Genomic DNA, 19,631 nt, shown 5'->3' with positions numbered 1-19,631 from the left:
CCCATGTAGACAGGTCTGCTGGACGCTTTGCTCTACGCTCGCCTGAAGGTCGTCGCCATGGATCCCTTTCTCGAAAATAGTCCAGGATACTAGGTGTTTAATTAGAAAGAGGATTAGAGGATTACCAAAAATAGACCTAGTTACTTTTGCTTTTTATTACGAGTTGGTACTATTTTATAATATAATCCTGTTTCTTAGTAGTTAGCTGGTCATGTAGTTATTATAAATCTGTATTTCTGTGTTTGTGTACTAATTTTATGTGTGTGCTTTAATTTATGACCATAATTTACAGGTATAATGCTTATTATTATATTATTCTTATAGTAAGAATCTACATAATTATTTCTAATTTTTTATATTTGAAATAAGTAATTTTACGTTTCAAATTTAAAGATAAGATGAAGCGTTTATGTTGTTATTGAATAGTATAGTCCGCGTAAAACTGCTAGTCCGCTCTGAATAAAGAAATGAATCGCGTCGCCATAGCAAATTGTATGACTACACCTGGTTGCAACAACTTCAGAGCGGACTAGCAGTTTGGCGCGGACTATACTATGGCGTCTATGGTAAAGTGATTGTGCTTATTATTATATGACTAGTTCAAACTTACTCCTCGAGACTAGCAATATATTTAAGATGAACATTGAGTAGCTTTTAGCATCTGTGATCACTTAACATCGCCACGTGTCTTGTCTAGATATATGATTGTTATATTTGCTACATAATTATGTGTTAATTAATAATAAAATATCTCAAAATTCTTAAAGTAAGCAGCGGTTTAAGATATAAGATAAGGAAAGGAGATTATATATCAATCTATATGGGCTTTACGAGTATTGATTTCTCAATAAATGTTTATTAAATTCATATGTGTATAAAGCAATCCGTGTATTTACAAATGTACTATTTATTATAACGAATCATTCGTAGGCGTGACTTTAAATAAGATTTATTAAACAGTAGTGACTGTAATGCGATAAAGCCTTGTATTGTCTCGTATTACCTTAGCGTATTACTCTATTAGACCTCTGTTAGTTCAGTGTCCGCGGAATTTATTTTACCTACGCGGCACCGGCATGGTACGCGTTGGTTTCCAGGTCGAACCGACAGCGTCTCCAGGCGCAGCAGAATCTGGCCTTGCGAGCAATCGTGGGGGCGGGACGCTACGTCAGGAACGACGTGGTGAGGCGCGACCTTAAGATCGAGACGATCGAGGAGTTTGTGGTCTGCCTCGCACGCTCAATGTATGAGCGGGCGGAGGCCGGACCATACTCCCATTTAAAGGGGTTCGCGCCCCTACACGATCGACCACCTGGGGCGCGCCCGCTCCCGCGGGAACTCCCTGGACTGGCGACCTCCGACCATCAGGAGGCCGATCGTCCGCTCGGTATGACGACGCAATAAGTACCGAATCACCCCCTCAACAGGGGGATGATAGATTTTTTTAATATTTGTTCATTATTCTATTATGTTTTAAATAACATTATATTATTATGAATAAATATCAAGAATCCGGGGGGTATTCACCACCTGAGAATCTGCCCGGGCAAAGAGGGTATCCTCGAGACCCGAAATTCCATGCCCACCGCCCGTATGTTAACATTGCCTTAGCATATGAGAGACCCTGAGGGTATGATGTCCCACTACTGACTGACTGACTGGAATTTATTGTCTATTATAGACTTGTAACTGGTTTCAGGCAAAAAAATCAGATATTAATACATATATCTACAACCAGCTGTGTTTTAAAAGAGGAGATAATTTTATCATGTAAAATTTCAATCGGTAACTACTAACAAGTTTTCTCGCCATCGGTATTGTCTATGACGGTATACAGATAATTCAAAAAACTGATCAAATTTATTTTCTATAGCACTGTTCCGTCTATACATATTAATTATTATTATAACAATATCCTTAAGGGTAGGTAGTTAAAGGGTATAAAATAAAACATTACACGATATTTAAAGAATCATTTTTATTTATTTGTCGGTATAAGAGGCTGTAAAAAGTTATTGTCTAAAAGTTTCGTTCAATCTTTTGGTACATCTACGTAAAAAGGTGAATTTAAAATCCTACGTCATAAACGTTAATTTATTTTTCAAAATAGTTACAAATTTTGCGTTCCATTGTACATGTAACGTCAACATGAAAGTTATATTAATTATTATTGTAAAAATGTAAACATATCGAAATTAATTAAGTAATACTGTTCAACCCCTCATGACGTTCCCGCTTTTTAAGGGAAGAAGGGGGGATAGAGCCACAAATTGGTGGGTATTTACAATATATTGAGTTGCCATTTAACTACATAGATTTAAATCAATAGATATGGTCTTGGCGTAGTCATAAAAATCAGATTTTTTTATATGCGTGACTATTAATATAGAGTGGATTGATGAAGGATTAAATAAAATCAAAAATAGTGAGAAAATCGCATATCTATTGATTCAGATCTATGTATAGCTATAAGTTAATTAGTATAGGACTTTGTACGCTATTTCAACTGTCTTTTGTACATTTGGTAAAGCGGTGGTGATTTGTACATTAGAAGTAAATTTCCTTGCAAATACAAATCCAGACCATCTAAAGGACCTGTTTCCTGTCGCGCGTGTTGACGACTGCTCGCGCGTCGAACTTGCACACGTCACATTTGTGTCGTTTCTTACGCACACGTACGAGCTTCGCGGATACTACGGAGCTACATGTGTACGTGTGGACGTGCGTGCAAGTGCAAACACGTGCGATAGGAAAAATGCCCTAAATTTCATTATCCAAACTTTTAATCCAATTGTATGCGATACACCTTCACAGACGTAGAAAAGAACAGATGGAGTACATTATCGAATGTATTTGTCATTCTAAGCACTGTGATAGACCGTAATATAATAAATAGATTACATTTTTAATAATTCATTAGGATGAATATTAATTCATTTTTGTAATTATAATTTTCTTTTTTATTTCTTCGCTTTCGTTGTCAATACAAAATCAAAATGGTATTTATTCGAAACTACTTCCATTGGTGGCGCATGCTTTATTGCACGGCATCTGTTCTTTTCAGTATATCTGTGACAATAACGTATGAATGACTCCATTGTGATCCCTTTTCCCTTTCAGTTAAATATTATCGTATTGTGCGAAACAGATTAACCTTGGAAAACAACATTACTCCTGAATCGGTAGGTAAACCTATAGAAGAAGGTATATTATGGCACATGTGTAAATAACATAAAATAATAACGTATTTTTACACTTCGACCGGACGGTATAGTGAATTTCTTTCATTTGTGCCCGAGATATGTTTATTTAAGTAATATTATTATGAACAGGAAAGTAGTCGTATATAATTAATTCATCTACATACAAAAAAACTGATTTTTTCCATTTTGACAGTTTAAAAGTGATAGAAAGACGTCATTCGTGACAGCTGATGCGTCACTGTCAAACGTATGTACAGTCACGCGCACAAATGAATGAAATTACTTATACCATGTTTTCCAAACTCACGCGACACTCATTCGCTATAAAATCGACTTCGGAATGAGATACAAGTGAGTTTGACAACACCTTGTCTCTAAATGTCAGTTATAATGATTAGGAATCAAATAACCACGTTACAGATAGGTGAAAATCACGAATAGTAACAGATTCTCTTAATAGGTCTATTCATTATAAAAACTATAAAACTAGGTACTGCAACGGAGAACCATATGTACAATACCGAAATACTGCTTCTACTCTAACGTAAATTGGTTAAATTTACCTACAATACAATAACGAGTGATTAACCCGAGAATCGAATAATTTAATGATCGAAAATGACAATAAATCGGTACGCAAGTGTAATTAAGTCGTAAAATTTATTTGAAACGATGAGTAAATGCTTTGTCGTGTACAGATTTTATGTCGTTTTCGTGACTCTCTTTACATTAATACATACATCATAAATAAATTCAAAATATTCGTATAACATACGTAGGTACATTCATAAAGCTTGTTGCATATTCACAAAGTTGATGTACAGTCAGCGAACGCATTGACGGATTGCATTTCCATGAAAATTGTATAAAAATGTTGCTTACCCCTGATTACATATTGGCAGTATAAAAGCATCATTGGCAGTACTGGAAACTTATTTTATTCGTTCTAGTTCATTACAAGTAGCTCCCGTACGATTCTTACATGAAAAACATTTTTACAACATGAATAATTTTGCCTCCTATAAATACAGACCAATTATTACGTCACGATACAAATGTAACATTCTCGATATACGTTTCAAGATTCACAAAATGTTATCAAAATGTCCTCGATTATTAAAGTAAATAAATAACGAATTTCAAGAATGCTACCTTTGAATATTTAGCAGTGACATATACATTCGAAATCATCTGACAACATCCAAAGACAATACACGTCTATACATGACCTGCGAATGCGAGGGAAATCCTAAAGAATGTTATCGCTTAATCCATTCAATCACAATATTTGCGTCCATACTCTATACAAAACGCCATACAAAGCACATGTTGTCACCGAACGGAGTCATAAATATAATACACATAAATTGGCTCACTAATAGTACAAGCGTATGACATCCTAATATCTACATTCGGATGGACCTAATGGGATAAGAGAATAAAAAAAACATCAACTAAAACGTTAACAAAATACGACTTTCTCTATGGAAAATAAAATAAATAATTTACAAATTAGATACACGTTTTAAAACTACCTACTAATAGTCACTTCTTCGTCGTTAATGTTTATCACTAATTCAATTTTGGTTGAACCGAGGCGAGCGGTCTACGTGAAATATGTGGATGGTCGCGCAATTACCACTTTAATCCGGTTAAGACTGGTTTAATCCAGAAATTTGTAAAGCAAGTTGCTTAATTAAAACGTGGTCTATGGGAAAATCATATCAGATGTGCCACCAGGCCGCTGGTCTCGGTCCCTTATTACAAATACGAAGCATGCCGTCCGCCGCACTCTAGTCTATCATAGCCTATCCGAAACCGACAGTACCTACATTACTCAGTCATATTTTTCAGTCAATTTCTTATGAAATTACACCTCGACACATCCGTCTAAGTACAAACTCTTCCTTTGATTCCTGTTCGTGCCAAATCGATAAAATGGGTCCGACATCATAAAAACAAGTATTATCGATGTTAATTTTCCTATCATTAAAGTCTGCGTCTTGCCATAATATTTGATGCGGCGATTTCTCGATTTAAACTCGCTGCAGAGAACTGTAAACGGAAAATTATGAACGCCTAAGATTTTCGGCGTCGATACTGTTTCGGGTAACGGAATTAAATGAGTCTAATATATGTCTATTACCGAGCCACTTTGCCTTAAATGAATTGTAATTTGGGATGACGAATACGCACATTGTTTTTTTACTATTTGGCGGAAAAGTAATAGAAACATCCTGCTCTTCTTTACCGATTTGGCACACACAGGAATCCTTAACCATCAAGCCACACCGTTCCACCTTAAACCACAAATTGCCGACATTTACAACAAATTCACACGTTTTATCATTATGTAATCAATATCAACTACATTAATTTCATGATAACTAAGACAATTGGAATCTTGCCGATAAACCTACATTTTAAAGCGAACTAGGAATATAATTGAGATAGATAATTTCAGTAGCTTTGGTAGAATAATATCATTTATTGTTTCAACTTGCGGCTTCGGCCGCGTTTTGTTCGTTAGACGACTTTCGATTGAGTATTAATTAATTAAGGAGAAACTACTAATCCCTAAGTTTGTATGAAGCGTGGAACATTTTGCGAATCAATGCGTGATTTTTTGAAAGCTTCAAACCGAAGGCAAAGATACTCTTCACACTAGATACACTTGAAACAAAATATGCCAATTACACTTTAGATATCAGAGTTTATGTAATTTCTAGTCATTTTTACGTCACTTTCCCGGGTCTGACGCTGAATGTAGTATCTTTGCCTTGGTCAGACGACTCCGGTCCGGGAGTAGAGATTCGTGTGAGTGGAACGGTGTTATTGTGCGAGCGCTACGGCAGCTCCGACCGCGACCAGCGAGGTCACGCGCGACCTTCCTGCGCGGTCGCTGACCGAAAAAACTCAGCATCAGTGGTAGACATCGTCGACATGGTGGACTCGTCCCAGCTCTCCGTCGTCGTCGTTGTCCCGTTCTCCGGTTTTCTGCGGGCCTTCGGATGCCTCTGTTTCTTCTTCGGGTCGTTCGCTTTCTTGTGCTTTCGCTTTCTTAGATTCTGCTTCTGGACGCGCCGCTGACAGTTGCGGTGGAAGGGTGGCGGTCGTTTCAGCTTGCCTCGATGCCGCTTGGGAGAGCACTGCGGTTGCTTCGGCCCGTCCCACCGCTTGGTGAGGGTCAGGGCATAACCTGATAGGTTCCCCAGCGGCCTGCTGACAGGGATCTGAGTCCGCCTCGACCTGCCCCTGTTGTCTAGCGCCAGGAAGGTCTTCTTCCCTCCCCGTATGCGCGAGTACGTATTGTAATTATTTTCCTCTATGTGTTCCTCGAACACGCAGTCGTCCGAGAGATCCTTCTGAAACAAAAGAAAGCAAATTTTAATTATTTTATTCATACCAGTGCAATATCACCCAAGAACGTTTGCTAAAAACAGATTAGCATATACAAATATGGTATTATCATACGATTAGATTCCAAGTTATAACCCTGGCCATAAAAGTAAACGATGATTTTAGATTCATCTTCTGAATGTCATGCTAGCCATAACAGAAAGTAACTTAGAGAGTATAGAAATCGTCGTATCTATCGATTTATTTATAAGACATTCATTATGGAGGGCAAGTGTTCACTTAAAATCAGTTTACAGTAACCGACACTAGACCGCAAGCAATTTGCATACTGTTAACCGATATTTCATGGCTGGTTAGCCCAAAGAACTTCCGATAGAACAAATTACCAACATCATAAATCAGGGCTGTAATATTTCTCTCGAACCAATAGCAGTAACTCAGTGCATGTCTGTAGATTGAATATAATGCTCTGGAATTGCTAATGTCTAGAGACATGAGACAATTTAAGGCATTATCCCGTGGCGGTCCTGAACTAGCTGATGCCCGCGGCTTTGGTTCAAGATTCAAGGATTAGGTCAGAACAAGTCCGGAACAATTCTACAATCATTTGTGAATAACAGTGTCGAGTTAGTTTGAAATCGTATGCATTAACAATGGGGCAAACATTTATGGAAGATGTAAGTTTCCAAATCGACCATAGTATGAATGACAATAACCCAGATTATCAGTTTAACATGCCTACCTAAATTACTTATATAATTTGCTGATCTTTGTAAACAAAGTGCAAAATAAGTACTTGAAAAATTCAACGAATTCTAGGTATTATAAAGTACGTATACGGTAAGTTTTGTATACTTTTCAGGGTTTTTAAAGCGTGAAAGTAACTCTGAAATTGGTTTAGCCGTTTCAAGAATAGTGTTTACGAACATATTAGAGACATTTATTTAAAAAAAACAAATACAGTCGAATGAAGAACGTCCCATTTTTTGGTCTGTTAAAAGTGTATATTTCTATTATTGAAATTAAAATCGAACATATTTTAAAATCGCGAGCTGACTCTACTTATTAGTAGATACAAATAAATCGTTGTCCAATAGTTTGGCGATCGTAAAATCTATTACTCTACTCCTTTAACAATTGTCCGGGGGCAATACGGCATGGAAAGGGCCATTTTGGAAAATTCACTGGCGTGCAGACCCTTTTATAGGATATGCCACCTTATGTGTAGCCATATCTTAAAAGTACTATAACTAAGCAAATGTACAAGGAAAATTATGATTGTTAATCTTATTTGTATTTAGTAATTTTGTTAAATGCATCTAAGTAATTAATTTATTCTTATTTGAACTGATAAGAAGCTATTATAAAAGATACAAAACGGTGATTATTATAGTGACTCTCTACTACTAGATAAAAGATGGCACCACACGCTGTACGAAATCACTGTATTGATATTGTCTCTACATCATTAAATATGATGGAGCTGCAAATCTTGCCTGAGTAAACTAACAAATTTCACGACTGTAAGAGTTTTGATTGAGCCATTAATATACACAGTAAGTTTTGGTTTCCTGTATAAAGTAAACTCCTTACTGTCTCCTTGCCGGGTAAGGCTCAGAGTAATAGTTGAATGAAATGAAATATATTTATTTTGTATAGGCCAACGACGGCACTTACAAATTGACATATAGGACAGTTATTTTATATTTTGGTAAAAAATACAATCACAAAAAGTTTAATAAAAATAATATTCGTGTAAGCTCATTATTCCTGAAATACTATTTCATATAATAAAAGATTCAATTACAACTCCATTATTTATTTTATCTGACAATTCATTCCATGACATCTTATTCTCTAAAAAACATAATATCCTTCTTTCTTTTTATATATGTAGTTTCCCGCTACATTGCTGCTCACCAGCAATTAAATAGACTCTTATTAACATAAATTAACTAAAAAGTATTGTTATGAAAATATGCCCTTACATTCGCTATCTCGTTTAAAGTTTAACTACACAACAAGATGAAAACGCGTTAAAACAATAAACCTCTATATACGTTAAGTTAGTAGTAAATCTGTCGTGACCATTACCATAACTTTACAATATGTCCTACCCTCAACAAAATTAAACAGTTACACCGCTGATTTAGTCTGCGCAAACGCAAAGCAATCGCATAGTTAATATATATTAAATAAATCTGCATGACGGTAGTAAACGTTACCACCCATGGTGAAAGCCACAGGGGATATTACACTGCAATTCTGATCAACCGGCAGAGGTCACTGGTAGCGGCCTCAGGCTACCCGCATAATTGATTCTATACTTTAAATCACGCTCAGTTCCTACTGTTAATGGTTAGAGACATTGTAATTATTAGAATGGACGTTAGGGTATAAATATTGCGAAATGTGTGCAAGTAATTACATGGTTATTTTGCCAGCGGGCCCCGAATGTGAAAACTGTTTGTCTGACAGTCACGCCGACACTTGCACGGTATTGTGCAAATTTTGTTATGCGATTATTCTATTGCTGCTATCAACTTGCTACTATTACTGACATTTACTGAACTTCTGTCTGAACTAGACTTACAATTATAGTCCACTTCCAATTTCATTAAGTCCTTTTCTGGCGCAGAATCAATCCTGCAAATTACGTAATAGTAAAATTCTAGTGATAACGTCCTTAAAATAGTTTATTCATTTCCATAAAAACAAAATTCTTTTTTTATAATGCAGTAGGAGTAGCAGACGAGCATGCAGTCCACCTGATGGTAAGTGGCTACTGCCGCTCATGGACATCTGCCTGAGGTTGGCCGCAAATGCGCCGTTACTCCTGAGGACTAATCTGGAGCGTAGCGGTGGTACCGCCGGAGTCGAATCACTATCACAGGTTCTACCATCTATCTTTTATAAAAAAACACTGAAATATATTAAATCGTGTAAATTAAAAATAACAATTAAAATCTCTTTCCAACTTATTCGTCAGAGGTAACAAAACATCTACGATCGACCTCAGGCAATACCATGGCTTATATTATTTTCCAAATCCTATATCTGTGGCTGGATTTAAATCTTATTTAGAATTGACTACATTATGCTACCTTCAACAAACTTTCCACTCAAGTAGGTATAACGGTTAAATATGTCATCAAATCGTATACCCCAAGCTGTGAACGGAACCCACAAAAACTATTCACTACCATATTCAATCCTAATTATTCAACCAAATTAACAGCTTAATACGGCAGGTATACGTAAACACTTAATCTGGCCTCCGAGAATTATTTTATCTTATCAATGAACTATTAGACCCATTCCAAATAATAGCTTCGGAGTGTGTTTAAGAAAATTGGTGTGAAATGCAGATAACTTGTAGTGATTGATTGGTTAGATATCGTATATCGATATAATTTGAATATCGATATACGGTTTCCTTGATAATGTAATAGTTTTGTAAGTCGTTACTGGTCATAATAGTTTTGTAAGGTGGTATCACGGTTAAGTGAAAATCAGAAAAAAATAGACTGCTAATAGGATATCATAATGTGTAATCCTTACTAATCCTTACTAATATTATAAATCCGAAAGTAACTTTGTCTGTCTGTCTGTCTTTTTGTCTCTTCTTCACGCCTAAACCACTGAACCGATTTTAGTGAAATTTTGTACAAAGATAGTCTAAAACCCCAGAAAGGACGTAGGATTGTTTTTATTGGATTGAATATTATAAATCCGAAAGTAACTCTGTCTGTCTGTCTGTTTGTCTCTTCTTCACACCTAAACCACAGAACCGATTTTAGTGAAATTTTGTACGAAGATAGTCTAAAACTCGAGAAAGGACATAGGATTGCTTTTTATTGGATTGGATTGGTACGACCAAATAACGCCAGATGGCGCCACTGTCATTCCAATGAAGATACGAATTTTCAGTTATATGTATGTTAGTATGTCATATTATTTTCTTTTGAGCGAAGCCGCGGGCAAAAACTAGTAAAATATAATTTTAAAGATGACAATTTTGTAAGTTTATTATTATCTATGGCTATTATTATGAACTAAAACAGGTTTATATAAGGAAACTATCATTTCACAAATTAAATTGTGGAGTGATATTAGTTTTATTACGCCCGACATGGTTGGTCCCATAGATTAGTAAAGATTACTCACTCCTAACAAGAAAATGTACCCAGTTTTGAGAATTGAAATAGTTGCGTAAAAAAGTTTTGTCACGTCTCCGTGCTAAAATATCCCTAAAATATTTGAAATAATTATTTATTTATTACGTAAATTACGCAGTATTAGTTATTTATTCACAAATTTTCTCTAAAAATGTTTTTATTTGTCAAGAATTCAAAAAAATAACTTACTAAAATAAGCCGTTTGTGGCTTCATTCAATTTCAAGGCGGCGAAGTATCTTTACTAATCTATGGTTGGTCCAATAACATTCCTACAGCTATTCCGATATTGAAACATAAAAAGGATCGTAGCTACATAATAAAACGCTAATAAAACTCAAAAATTCTAATCTATAACAGATCATCGACCATGACTGGAAAATCGTAATTAAAATGTACTGAAACAGAACACCTGGCATGGCTTAATCCGAAACGTTTCCAAAAGCGCGGCAATAAAACGATAAATACTACAGATAATCTTAAATGTAGGTAAGTGATAGTCACGAGGCCGTTATATTAAAACGTTTAGAAACTTGTCGTGAGACTCGGTTTTGATTTTCATTAGAGTTCTGGATATATTTACTGAAAGAGATTCTGGCGGGAGTATTTCCCGCCATTGACATAGTGAATCTTAATCGCAATATTATAATAATAAGACAATATTATTAATATATGTATTATAAACATAAAAAATAAAAATAAGTTAGATTTAAAATATATATATATATATATTATATATATATATATATATTGCACGCGTTCAGCATAATAGCTACGATAGGACTTTGCATCCATTTTTAATGTTATGGTTTACGTAATCATAATGCCGTCATAATAGAATAAAAAAAGAAATTTTGTTTTCATAATTGCGATTCGAAAATACATTGTTTTACATATTATATGCCGATGTTATCGTATATAGATACATGAAAGAGCAAGATGTATGCACATGCAATTCAAATCGAGTCTGCACCGCGATATACGTGTATTTTCTAACAAGAATATTCTAATTCTCCGCAACATGCAAATACGATTCTCATAATGTTAACATGTATTTTATAGACTACAAACTTTCTCCTGCGGGTCTGCTCGCAACTCCGCATGGGTTTTTCGATTTTACTAAAGATCTTCATACATTTTTGAGATGTAGGCTGTGTGAAATTATCGTTATGTGAAAGATCCTTCAAAATGTGTCCAGTAGCTCCCAAAATTAATTAATAATTGAAAATATCGGTTACAAATAAACTAAAAACCGTTCTTTAATTAACAATTTTGAGCTTAGAAAGTGTTAGAAATACCTACTTTCCTTGTATTATTTTCAAATTAGTTACAAACAAACGCTTCAATTTTATTTGCATAACAGATACACCGCGTTAACCCCAGGTCAAACGATATATCGACAGCGAGTATATTTGTATCGATCTGGGTATCGATAAGCGAGACAATACACCACTAATGCTAGCAGGTTATCAGTACCGATCTTTATGTTTAAGACAATCGATATCGTTTCATACCTATCCTTGTATAGCCTTGTGGGAACGAATCCATTTTGAGTACATGTCGAACCTTGTCACGCGTCAATAATAATGCGATCGTACAATAAATTCAATGAACATGAAACAGGGAACGCTTCTTAGTGGACGATGTTTTCTGTATTTTTTGCCTAGATAAATGTAAGTTACAATAAAATTTATTTAACTATTATGAAATTAAGTGAAACAGAAAAAGAAAAAGAAGTAAAACAGAACGTAAAAAATAGTTAGTAAACGTGTTAACATGAGTTATAAGTTATTTTTAGAGTTGGAGATTTTATCTGCAAAACGTAAACGAAGTTTTCGAATTTTTCCGAAAGTAGCGTAACATTTTTGTATTGAGTTCTTTATACATAGAGTTAAATTATATGTCAATTATTAATGGAGCTTTTCCCAAACAGATTTTGTATTATTCTAAGCGATACTTAGAAGGAACATACGGATTTCGGGCTTACAGAATAAATTATGTACCAAATGTCCAAACATAGAAAAACGCTTAAGTAATGTTGAATGCGGTGTGTTTGAAACCGTGGAGTGGTCCTTTCCATACATTGGAGGGCAGCAGGTTAGTATGTCAGTAAAATAAACTTTATAAACGTTTAAGTGCAATGTGATTACCCTACTTAGGGTTGATTGCAGATCTCCAACAACAACAATGTCTACTTTTTTATAATATAGGAGTAGCAGACGTGCCGATGGACCAGCATCTACCTGATGGTAAGTGGCTACTGCCGCCCATGGACATGTGTAATCAACCCCAGATAGGATTAGACCTGCCTGAGGTCAGCCACAGATGTGTCGCTACCTCTGAGGACTAAGCAGGAACGCCTCGGAAAAGTATATCTCCCTTACCACACCCTTCAAACCAGAACACAGCAGCGTCTAACACTGCTGTTATTAGGTAGCAATAGGTGTGGCGGTGGTGTCTACTTCATTAAAATGACATAAGGTAGACTGCAAACTCGTTGGACACTTAATATTGGAATCCTTTCAGTATTTAAAGGAGTATAGTTCGCGCAAAAATGATAGTCTGCTCTGAAGTTGTTGCGAGCAGGTGTAGTCACACATTTTGGTATGGCGACGCGATTCATTTCTTATTCAGAGCGGACTTGCAGTTTTACGCGGACTGTACATATCTACATACTTCAGAGGAATATACCTAATACTAAAGGGAGTACAACTAACCGTTTGAATCTGTTACAGACAAGATCTAAATAAGTTGTCCTGGAGCCCTAATTTACGCGCCTCCAGAGTTATTTATTCAGCAATAAATACGTCAATTACCGTAGTCTAGCTGGAGTGATATATCGCGGCACAGCTACTTTGAAAAATATTGTCAAACACCACTTTTATGTTTTGGTTTTCGAGTTAGTTGTGTGTTGTTGATGGTACATTAATAGTTTGGAGTTTAATATGTCTAGCGTTAGTAAGTCAGTTTTTATTTTGTTTCATAACTTTATAATCTTAAAAAATACTCAATTTATATTGACTTTATATCATATTTTACCATATATATCATTTCGATTATATATTTCCGTCACGAAGTGTAAATTTAGTATTTAACTAAATTGAATTATGTTTAAATTTATATGAGTAATTTAGATTTACCTAAATTTAAAACCTAGAACTTCTAAGCCTCGACAAATAAAAGGTGAAATTAGTTTATAATCAAACGATTAAAACAATGATATAAAATAAAAAAAATACAAATAGTCTTTGGTTGAATTTGTAAACAACTAATTCCTTGAAGGTGGTCAAGGCAGGTGGGAAAATATAAAGATAAAATAGGATACGAATACAAAACAAAATGAATTTCAAACACGGTCTTTTTCAACAGATTAAAAAGTTGCACAGATTAAAAAAGTTGAACCATAAATGGCACCGAAGCAGCGTATTCTCAGAAGCGATCGACAGAGAGATCGATGGGATCTATAACACTTCCAGGTATCCTGTTTCCCGTCAAAATCGCCGATCAGTTTTTAGGATTACATTCCTAGTCTATCCGTGCTGTCGTCTGCGAATTTCGTGTTAATTTATACAATTCCGCCGCCTCTGTTTTAACTCTACTTTGATAATGAATTTCTGAACGCATCCATAACTTTTTTTTTTTCACCAAATTCATTCGATAATCTGTGGCCAATACCCACGTTTTATGGGAATTCTTTTTTTAAAGTATTTCATAATCGCCCGTTACCCGCGCTCGTCTACATTTCTAGAATTCTCTTCGATCGTGTGAATTCGGCTAGTTTATTTGATTAGTCTGTAGATTTTTGGAGCAGGTTGTCTGAGCGCTCTTTGCTATATTTTTATGTTTATTGGAGACACCTAAGAAATAAAATTAAAATACATTATTCAGTGACCGTTATGTCGTTCGCCTGTTAATTAATTAATTTATTGATGGGATTAATAACATTGGTGGTTACGTAAAATCCATTTCATTATAACAAGCGCTTATTAGCTTCAATATTATTACACAATTTATAAGGCTAGTAACATCAGCATAAAATAATTTCCACAACAAAATAATGGAATGTCTACTCATTTATTATTTTAAAGTTTTAATATACCTAATCGGTTAGAACATAGTTTAACAGACTTAAGAAGTGAGAGAAAAAGGGTTCAGGGGTCTGGGTGGCCCATGACCATTCACCACACCTATTTCTGCTTTATAATAGTAGTGTCGGGCGTTGCTTTGTCCGTCTTTGATAATAAAAGGGTAATAAGGGAAAGACACTTGCACAAGGCGTTTCAATTTAGACCACTAGGTAGCAAATCATTTAAAGCCGCTTTCGGGTAATACTGTAATATTTAAAGCTGATTACATCAAAACTCTGCGACTCACATTACAATCAGATGGACTGCAATCTCAAACAAATCAATAACAAACATCTGATTGTTATTTTATTTTGTATCTCCCACATTTCCAGTACGATACAAACAAGCATTCAAATCTAATCAGTCGAAATCTAGATACGAAACACGGTTTTGTGTCGGCATTAATAATTCAAAGGCGGTATCAGGCAAAAACTGATCTAAACCTATCATTACGACTTGTTATTGGTTTAGCAAATTATTGCTATTAGCATATTTGTTGTCTGTTGCTTGACGCTCTATAATTAGGTTTGTCTATGGCCTGTCTAGGCTGAATGTACCTAATCCTGTTCAATGATTTGTTTCGATTTATTTATTTATAACGAAACAGGTATATTATTATTTATTACAATATTATTAAAATAAATACTGTTAGTATTTTTTTATTGCTGCAAAAATATTGTAGTGTATGATATAGATTTTATTTTTTTCTACCTATTAACAGCAGTGTTAGGCCCTGCTGTGTTCTGTTTTGAAGGGTGTGGTAAGGGAGATAGACTGTAGCGGCGCATCTGTGGCCGACCTCAGGTAGGAATATCTAATCCTATCTGGGGTTGATTACAGATGTCCATGGGCGACAGTAGCCACTCACCATCAGGTGGACTGCATGCTCGTCTGATACTTCTATATTATATATATATATAGTTATATTAATACGCAAGCATCCAATTCCAGTGGAGAAATCAAAATTCACTGTTTAAATCTATGCTTATCCAAGGATCGTACCCTGAACCCTCTGCATCAGACCTACGTAACCTCTCCGCTACGTATTTTTCATACAGTGCTAATGATTTTTCCTTAAGTATGTTTTGATTATGGAAATGTATGGCCTGTAAGTGGACCTTTGAATATTCATACAAACACATGTTTCATTAATATTCCGACCATAATCGCAATCGTAATGGCGTATGTACGACTTAGTTTCAACCAGTAATTAAAATGGCCTAAAGAAGCAGTTATCAAAAATTAACCTATTTCTACCTCATTGAATCAGTGCTAATGATTAAGATTTGTTTTATAATCTCCACTTAGTGAAACAACAAACGGATATAATTTAAATTATTATTATTTCATGTGTCATCTTAAACTCTTTCCAAATCATTTATATGAAATGGCAGAAGTTGCTGATAATTTATAGCAAAAAGATTTGATACGGTAGTGTACCTACTGCTAAGGAATTATGAAGAGTTCTACTACATTTGAAAATTTCAATGATAAATCGTTTATTCATAATAAAATTTGATATTTAGACAAGGCCGGCCAATGTCTGCGGTGCATTAATTAATTTTTAGGGTTCCGTACAGGAACCTTACTGGTCTAAAGGACTCCTTTTGGGCTGAAGGACTCTATTTAACCAAAATTGGTAGCCGGTTCAAATTCACATTGTATTATTATATGTTCACGTGTAATTACATTGTTTATATTACAAAATTAACAGTATAAGTCTCTTTCAGACCTTCAAATAGCTAACTATACCTATAGCCTTCTATAGCTAACTACCTTTAAGAAAATATTTCGACTTAAGGAATTATTGCAAGGACTTTAGATTTCCTCGAAATCCTAAAATCCTCCAAAATCCTAAATTTACTAAAATATTACCAAATAACTTGCGCACTTAAAAACAATACAAGTAAAATAATGGCTTAACCAATTTTTATGTGAAGCATGATTAGTATTATTTTAAGATCTAGGCGGAGTTGCAGTGCATGATTTTATAACGAACTAAACAAGCAGTCAGTATCGATCAATCTACAGAAAGTGCAAGAAATTGATAGCTGTAGTTTTTGCTGCAATAATTATACGATATTTTTTACGTATATTTATTTAAGCTTAGATCTTATTTAGCGATAAGAGGATTATATTAAAAATCGATGATGCGCGATTTGTTTTCAGCGCAGAAGGTTTTGTATAATTATATTATTTAACTATAGTTTTCACTGTCTGATTAGACTTATTTCAAATTTGTTTCAGTGTTTATCTTCGTAACAGTAAACTCCTGCCCAAAATTCCATTATCTCGACCCACTCAATCAAACTATGAACTTTCGTTAGTTAGTGTTCGTGTTAATAATTACATCATTGATTAAAAAGCTTATTCATAAAGCGAGAGTCAATGTAATTTTAAAATTTTACAAACATTTTCTTATTTACCATGAAAACTTATGGTAAAATTGGCTTAACTTTGTTTTAAAATTGAAATAAAATGCAGTTAATATGATGGTGAGTAAATGCGTTCATGGTTATTTGTGATCAATCCCAATTAGGATTGGGCAACGTTGAAGTTAAAACGCCTTATATTTCTCTTTTATACGAATCTCAGCAGTATAAAGGCGTTATAAGGCAGAAAACGGCGTAGCAATATTACCGCAGTTTGCAATTCATTAAATATTATCAGTGCTTTTCTATTAAAAGTACGCAACCCTAACGCAGATAATACGATAAAAACTTTATGGTCACTTAATTTTTTCCAGATTCAAATTTCCTACGACACCTTAGCGTCTGTTTTTTCTGTAATAATGTTAGAACAAAGGTGTAAAGAATAAAAGGAAATGAAGAGATAAAAGTTTACGATCCGATACGCTGCGATACCGATTGTCGTAACGGCGTGATATGGGAATCTAAAACCTTTAATATCGGGAATCGGTGGGAGTGAGACCAATGGGTATAATTCCATTGTTATAATGCTATAAACATTAATGGAATGAAGTATTTAAAAATCCATTTTGGTTTTGTGTACAAAGAAAAACTTATCCAAATAAAGATTGCATTCGTCTGTATATTTAACGGTTGTTATTAACATGAAGAAAATAATACTCATTCTTAATAGTAAGAAATAAGAATTATAGTTTCTTTCTGAAATACAATTTATATTACAAAGCTAATTTCACAAAAAAAAAAAAATAATTCTTAACTTTGAGACTTTCTTCAAATTTTGAGAATGCGTCCCCGAAAGGGCTAAAGGGCTGAACAGTGCACGTAACGTAATCTTTTAAAAATTAAAATATATATAGATATATATATATATATATATATATATATACCTATAGTTAAATTGAAAACAAAATAAAGAGTCAAAATCTATACCTCGCAGGAGTGTAAAAAAGGTTACATTAGTGTGCTAAGTTGCTAACTATGCATCACTTCTCAAAGTAATTGTGTTCCGTCCAATATGTCAAACTTTGAGAACAAAAAACGTACCAGAATTAATAATAGATAAATATCAGCTAAACATCTCGTTAGTATATTTAAGCTAAGCTAGTGTGTCCAATTTTGTATTTATTAAACCTATACTTACTAAACATAAATGCATTTTTGAATTGTAACAGCAGTTTTAAGCTATCGTGTTCTGGTTTAAAGGATGTGGTAAGGGAGAGACAGTGACACTCTGTATTTCAAATTATGCCACACCAATTTTTTAATAATATTCCTATACCAGATACTCTTGTAGCAGATGAACACACAATTCACTGACGGTAAGTGGGCTGGCGCTCATGTACTTCTGTAGTCAACCTATGAGGTAAGTTGATGCCTAAGACGGTATACCTCAGTAAAGTATGTCTTTCTTAGCACATCATTCAAACACTGCATAAAAACACCGTGCGCTTAACACGGGTGTTATTAGGCAGAAATACGTAATTGTAGCGATGATCCCGCCGGAATTGGACCATAGAGGGTTCTACCACCTTCAAAATGTTATAAAATCGACCATAAGTATATGCTAGCGCTGTCCCCAGATCCTATCAAACGAAACGGTACCACCTCAATAACATTATTAATCATTAATAAATTTATATGGAATCACAATCGTATGATCTCACCGCTGGTTCTTTAGTCCTTACCGAAAATTCCTTTGACGACAGTAAAAAACATATAAAATATGAGATTGTCGATATTTGTACAAAGTTACTATCCCGGTTCGAATAAAGACACTGGTGCATCGCCCGATCGAATTTTTATGTAAAACGATACTTTGGATTTTATGGCCAATAAAAGTAGGTTTAGGGTCTTTATAAAGTAGTGTCAAGTTTAGAGGGTAGAAGGGTTTATATAGCTGCTTAGTGAAGTATGTAACAAGGTAACAACTATAATTTTGTTCTCGTAAACTAAGTGTTAACGATTGTATGTAATGGGTAGCGAATGGGTGGTGTATTCGATGTTAGTATGCTGCAGATAGAGCCGGCCCAGCGTATTTCACGTATTTAACAAACCTTTCAAACCAAAACACGGCATTTAAAGTAAAAAATAATACAAAAATATTCCTTTTCTTTATAATGGATGCCGGCTAACTTATAATGCGATCATTTTAGTCCAGTTTACCAATATACAGAGCTAGGTAAAGATGTCCACGAGTGCCAATGACCACTTACTATCACATGATTGTATATTTGCACGCCTTAAAGGCAAAATAAGAGGATATTATACTTTCTCTTAACACCCATTGTACATTATTTAGTAAACAAAGATTATATTATGATTATGATTATAAATGG

At 34.7% G+C, this 19,631-nt stretch overlaps 1 protein-coding gene across 5 annotated transcripts in view; it reads right to left on the bottom strand.

The window, feature by feature from the left end:
• Positions 1-1,960: 1,960 nt before the first annotated feature.
• Positions 1,961-19,631, bottom strand: part of bnl (fibroblast growth factor branchless) — a 272,965-nt gene continuing 255,294 nt past the window's right edge. For 4 of the 5 annotated variants that reach the window (XM_073077081.1, XM_073077080.1, XM_073077078.1 and 1 more), the window contains exon 5: positions 1,961-6,568. In XM_073077081.1, the coding sequence (XP_072933182.1) occupies positions 6,080-6,568 (489 nt within the window). In that variant the 3' untranslated portion in view covers positions 1,961-6,079. The remainder of the gene's footprint in view (positions 6,569-19,631) is intronic. The other variant, XM_073077082.1, reaches the window with a different exon arrangement.

Source organism: Epargyreus clarus, unplaced genomic scaffold (assembly GCF_041222505.1).
Source record: "Epargyreus clarus isolate Ecla_fem2 unplaced genomic scaffold, WU_Ecla_fem_2.2 ptg000010l, whole genome shotgun sequence".
In the NCBI taxonomy this organism is placed as follows: domain Eukaryota; kingdom Metazoa; phylum Arthropoda; class Insecta; order Lepidoptera; family Hesperiidae; genus Epargyreus; species Epargyreus clarus.
Note: the sequence above shows the minus strand (reverse complement) of the source record. Positions and strands in the feature narration are given on the sequence as shown.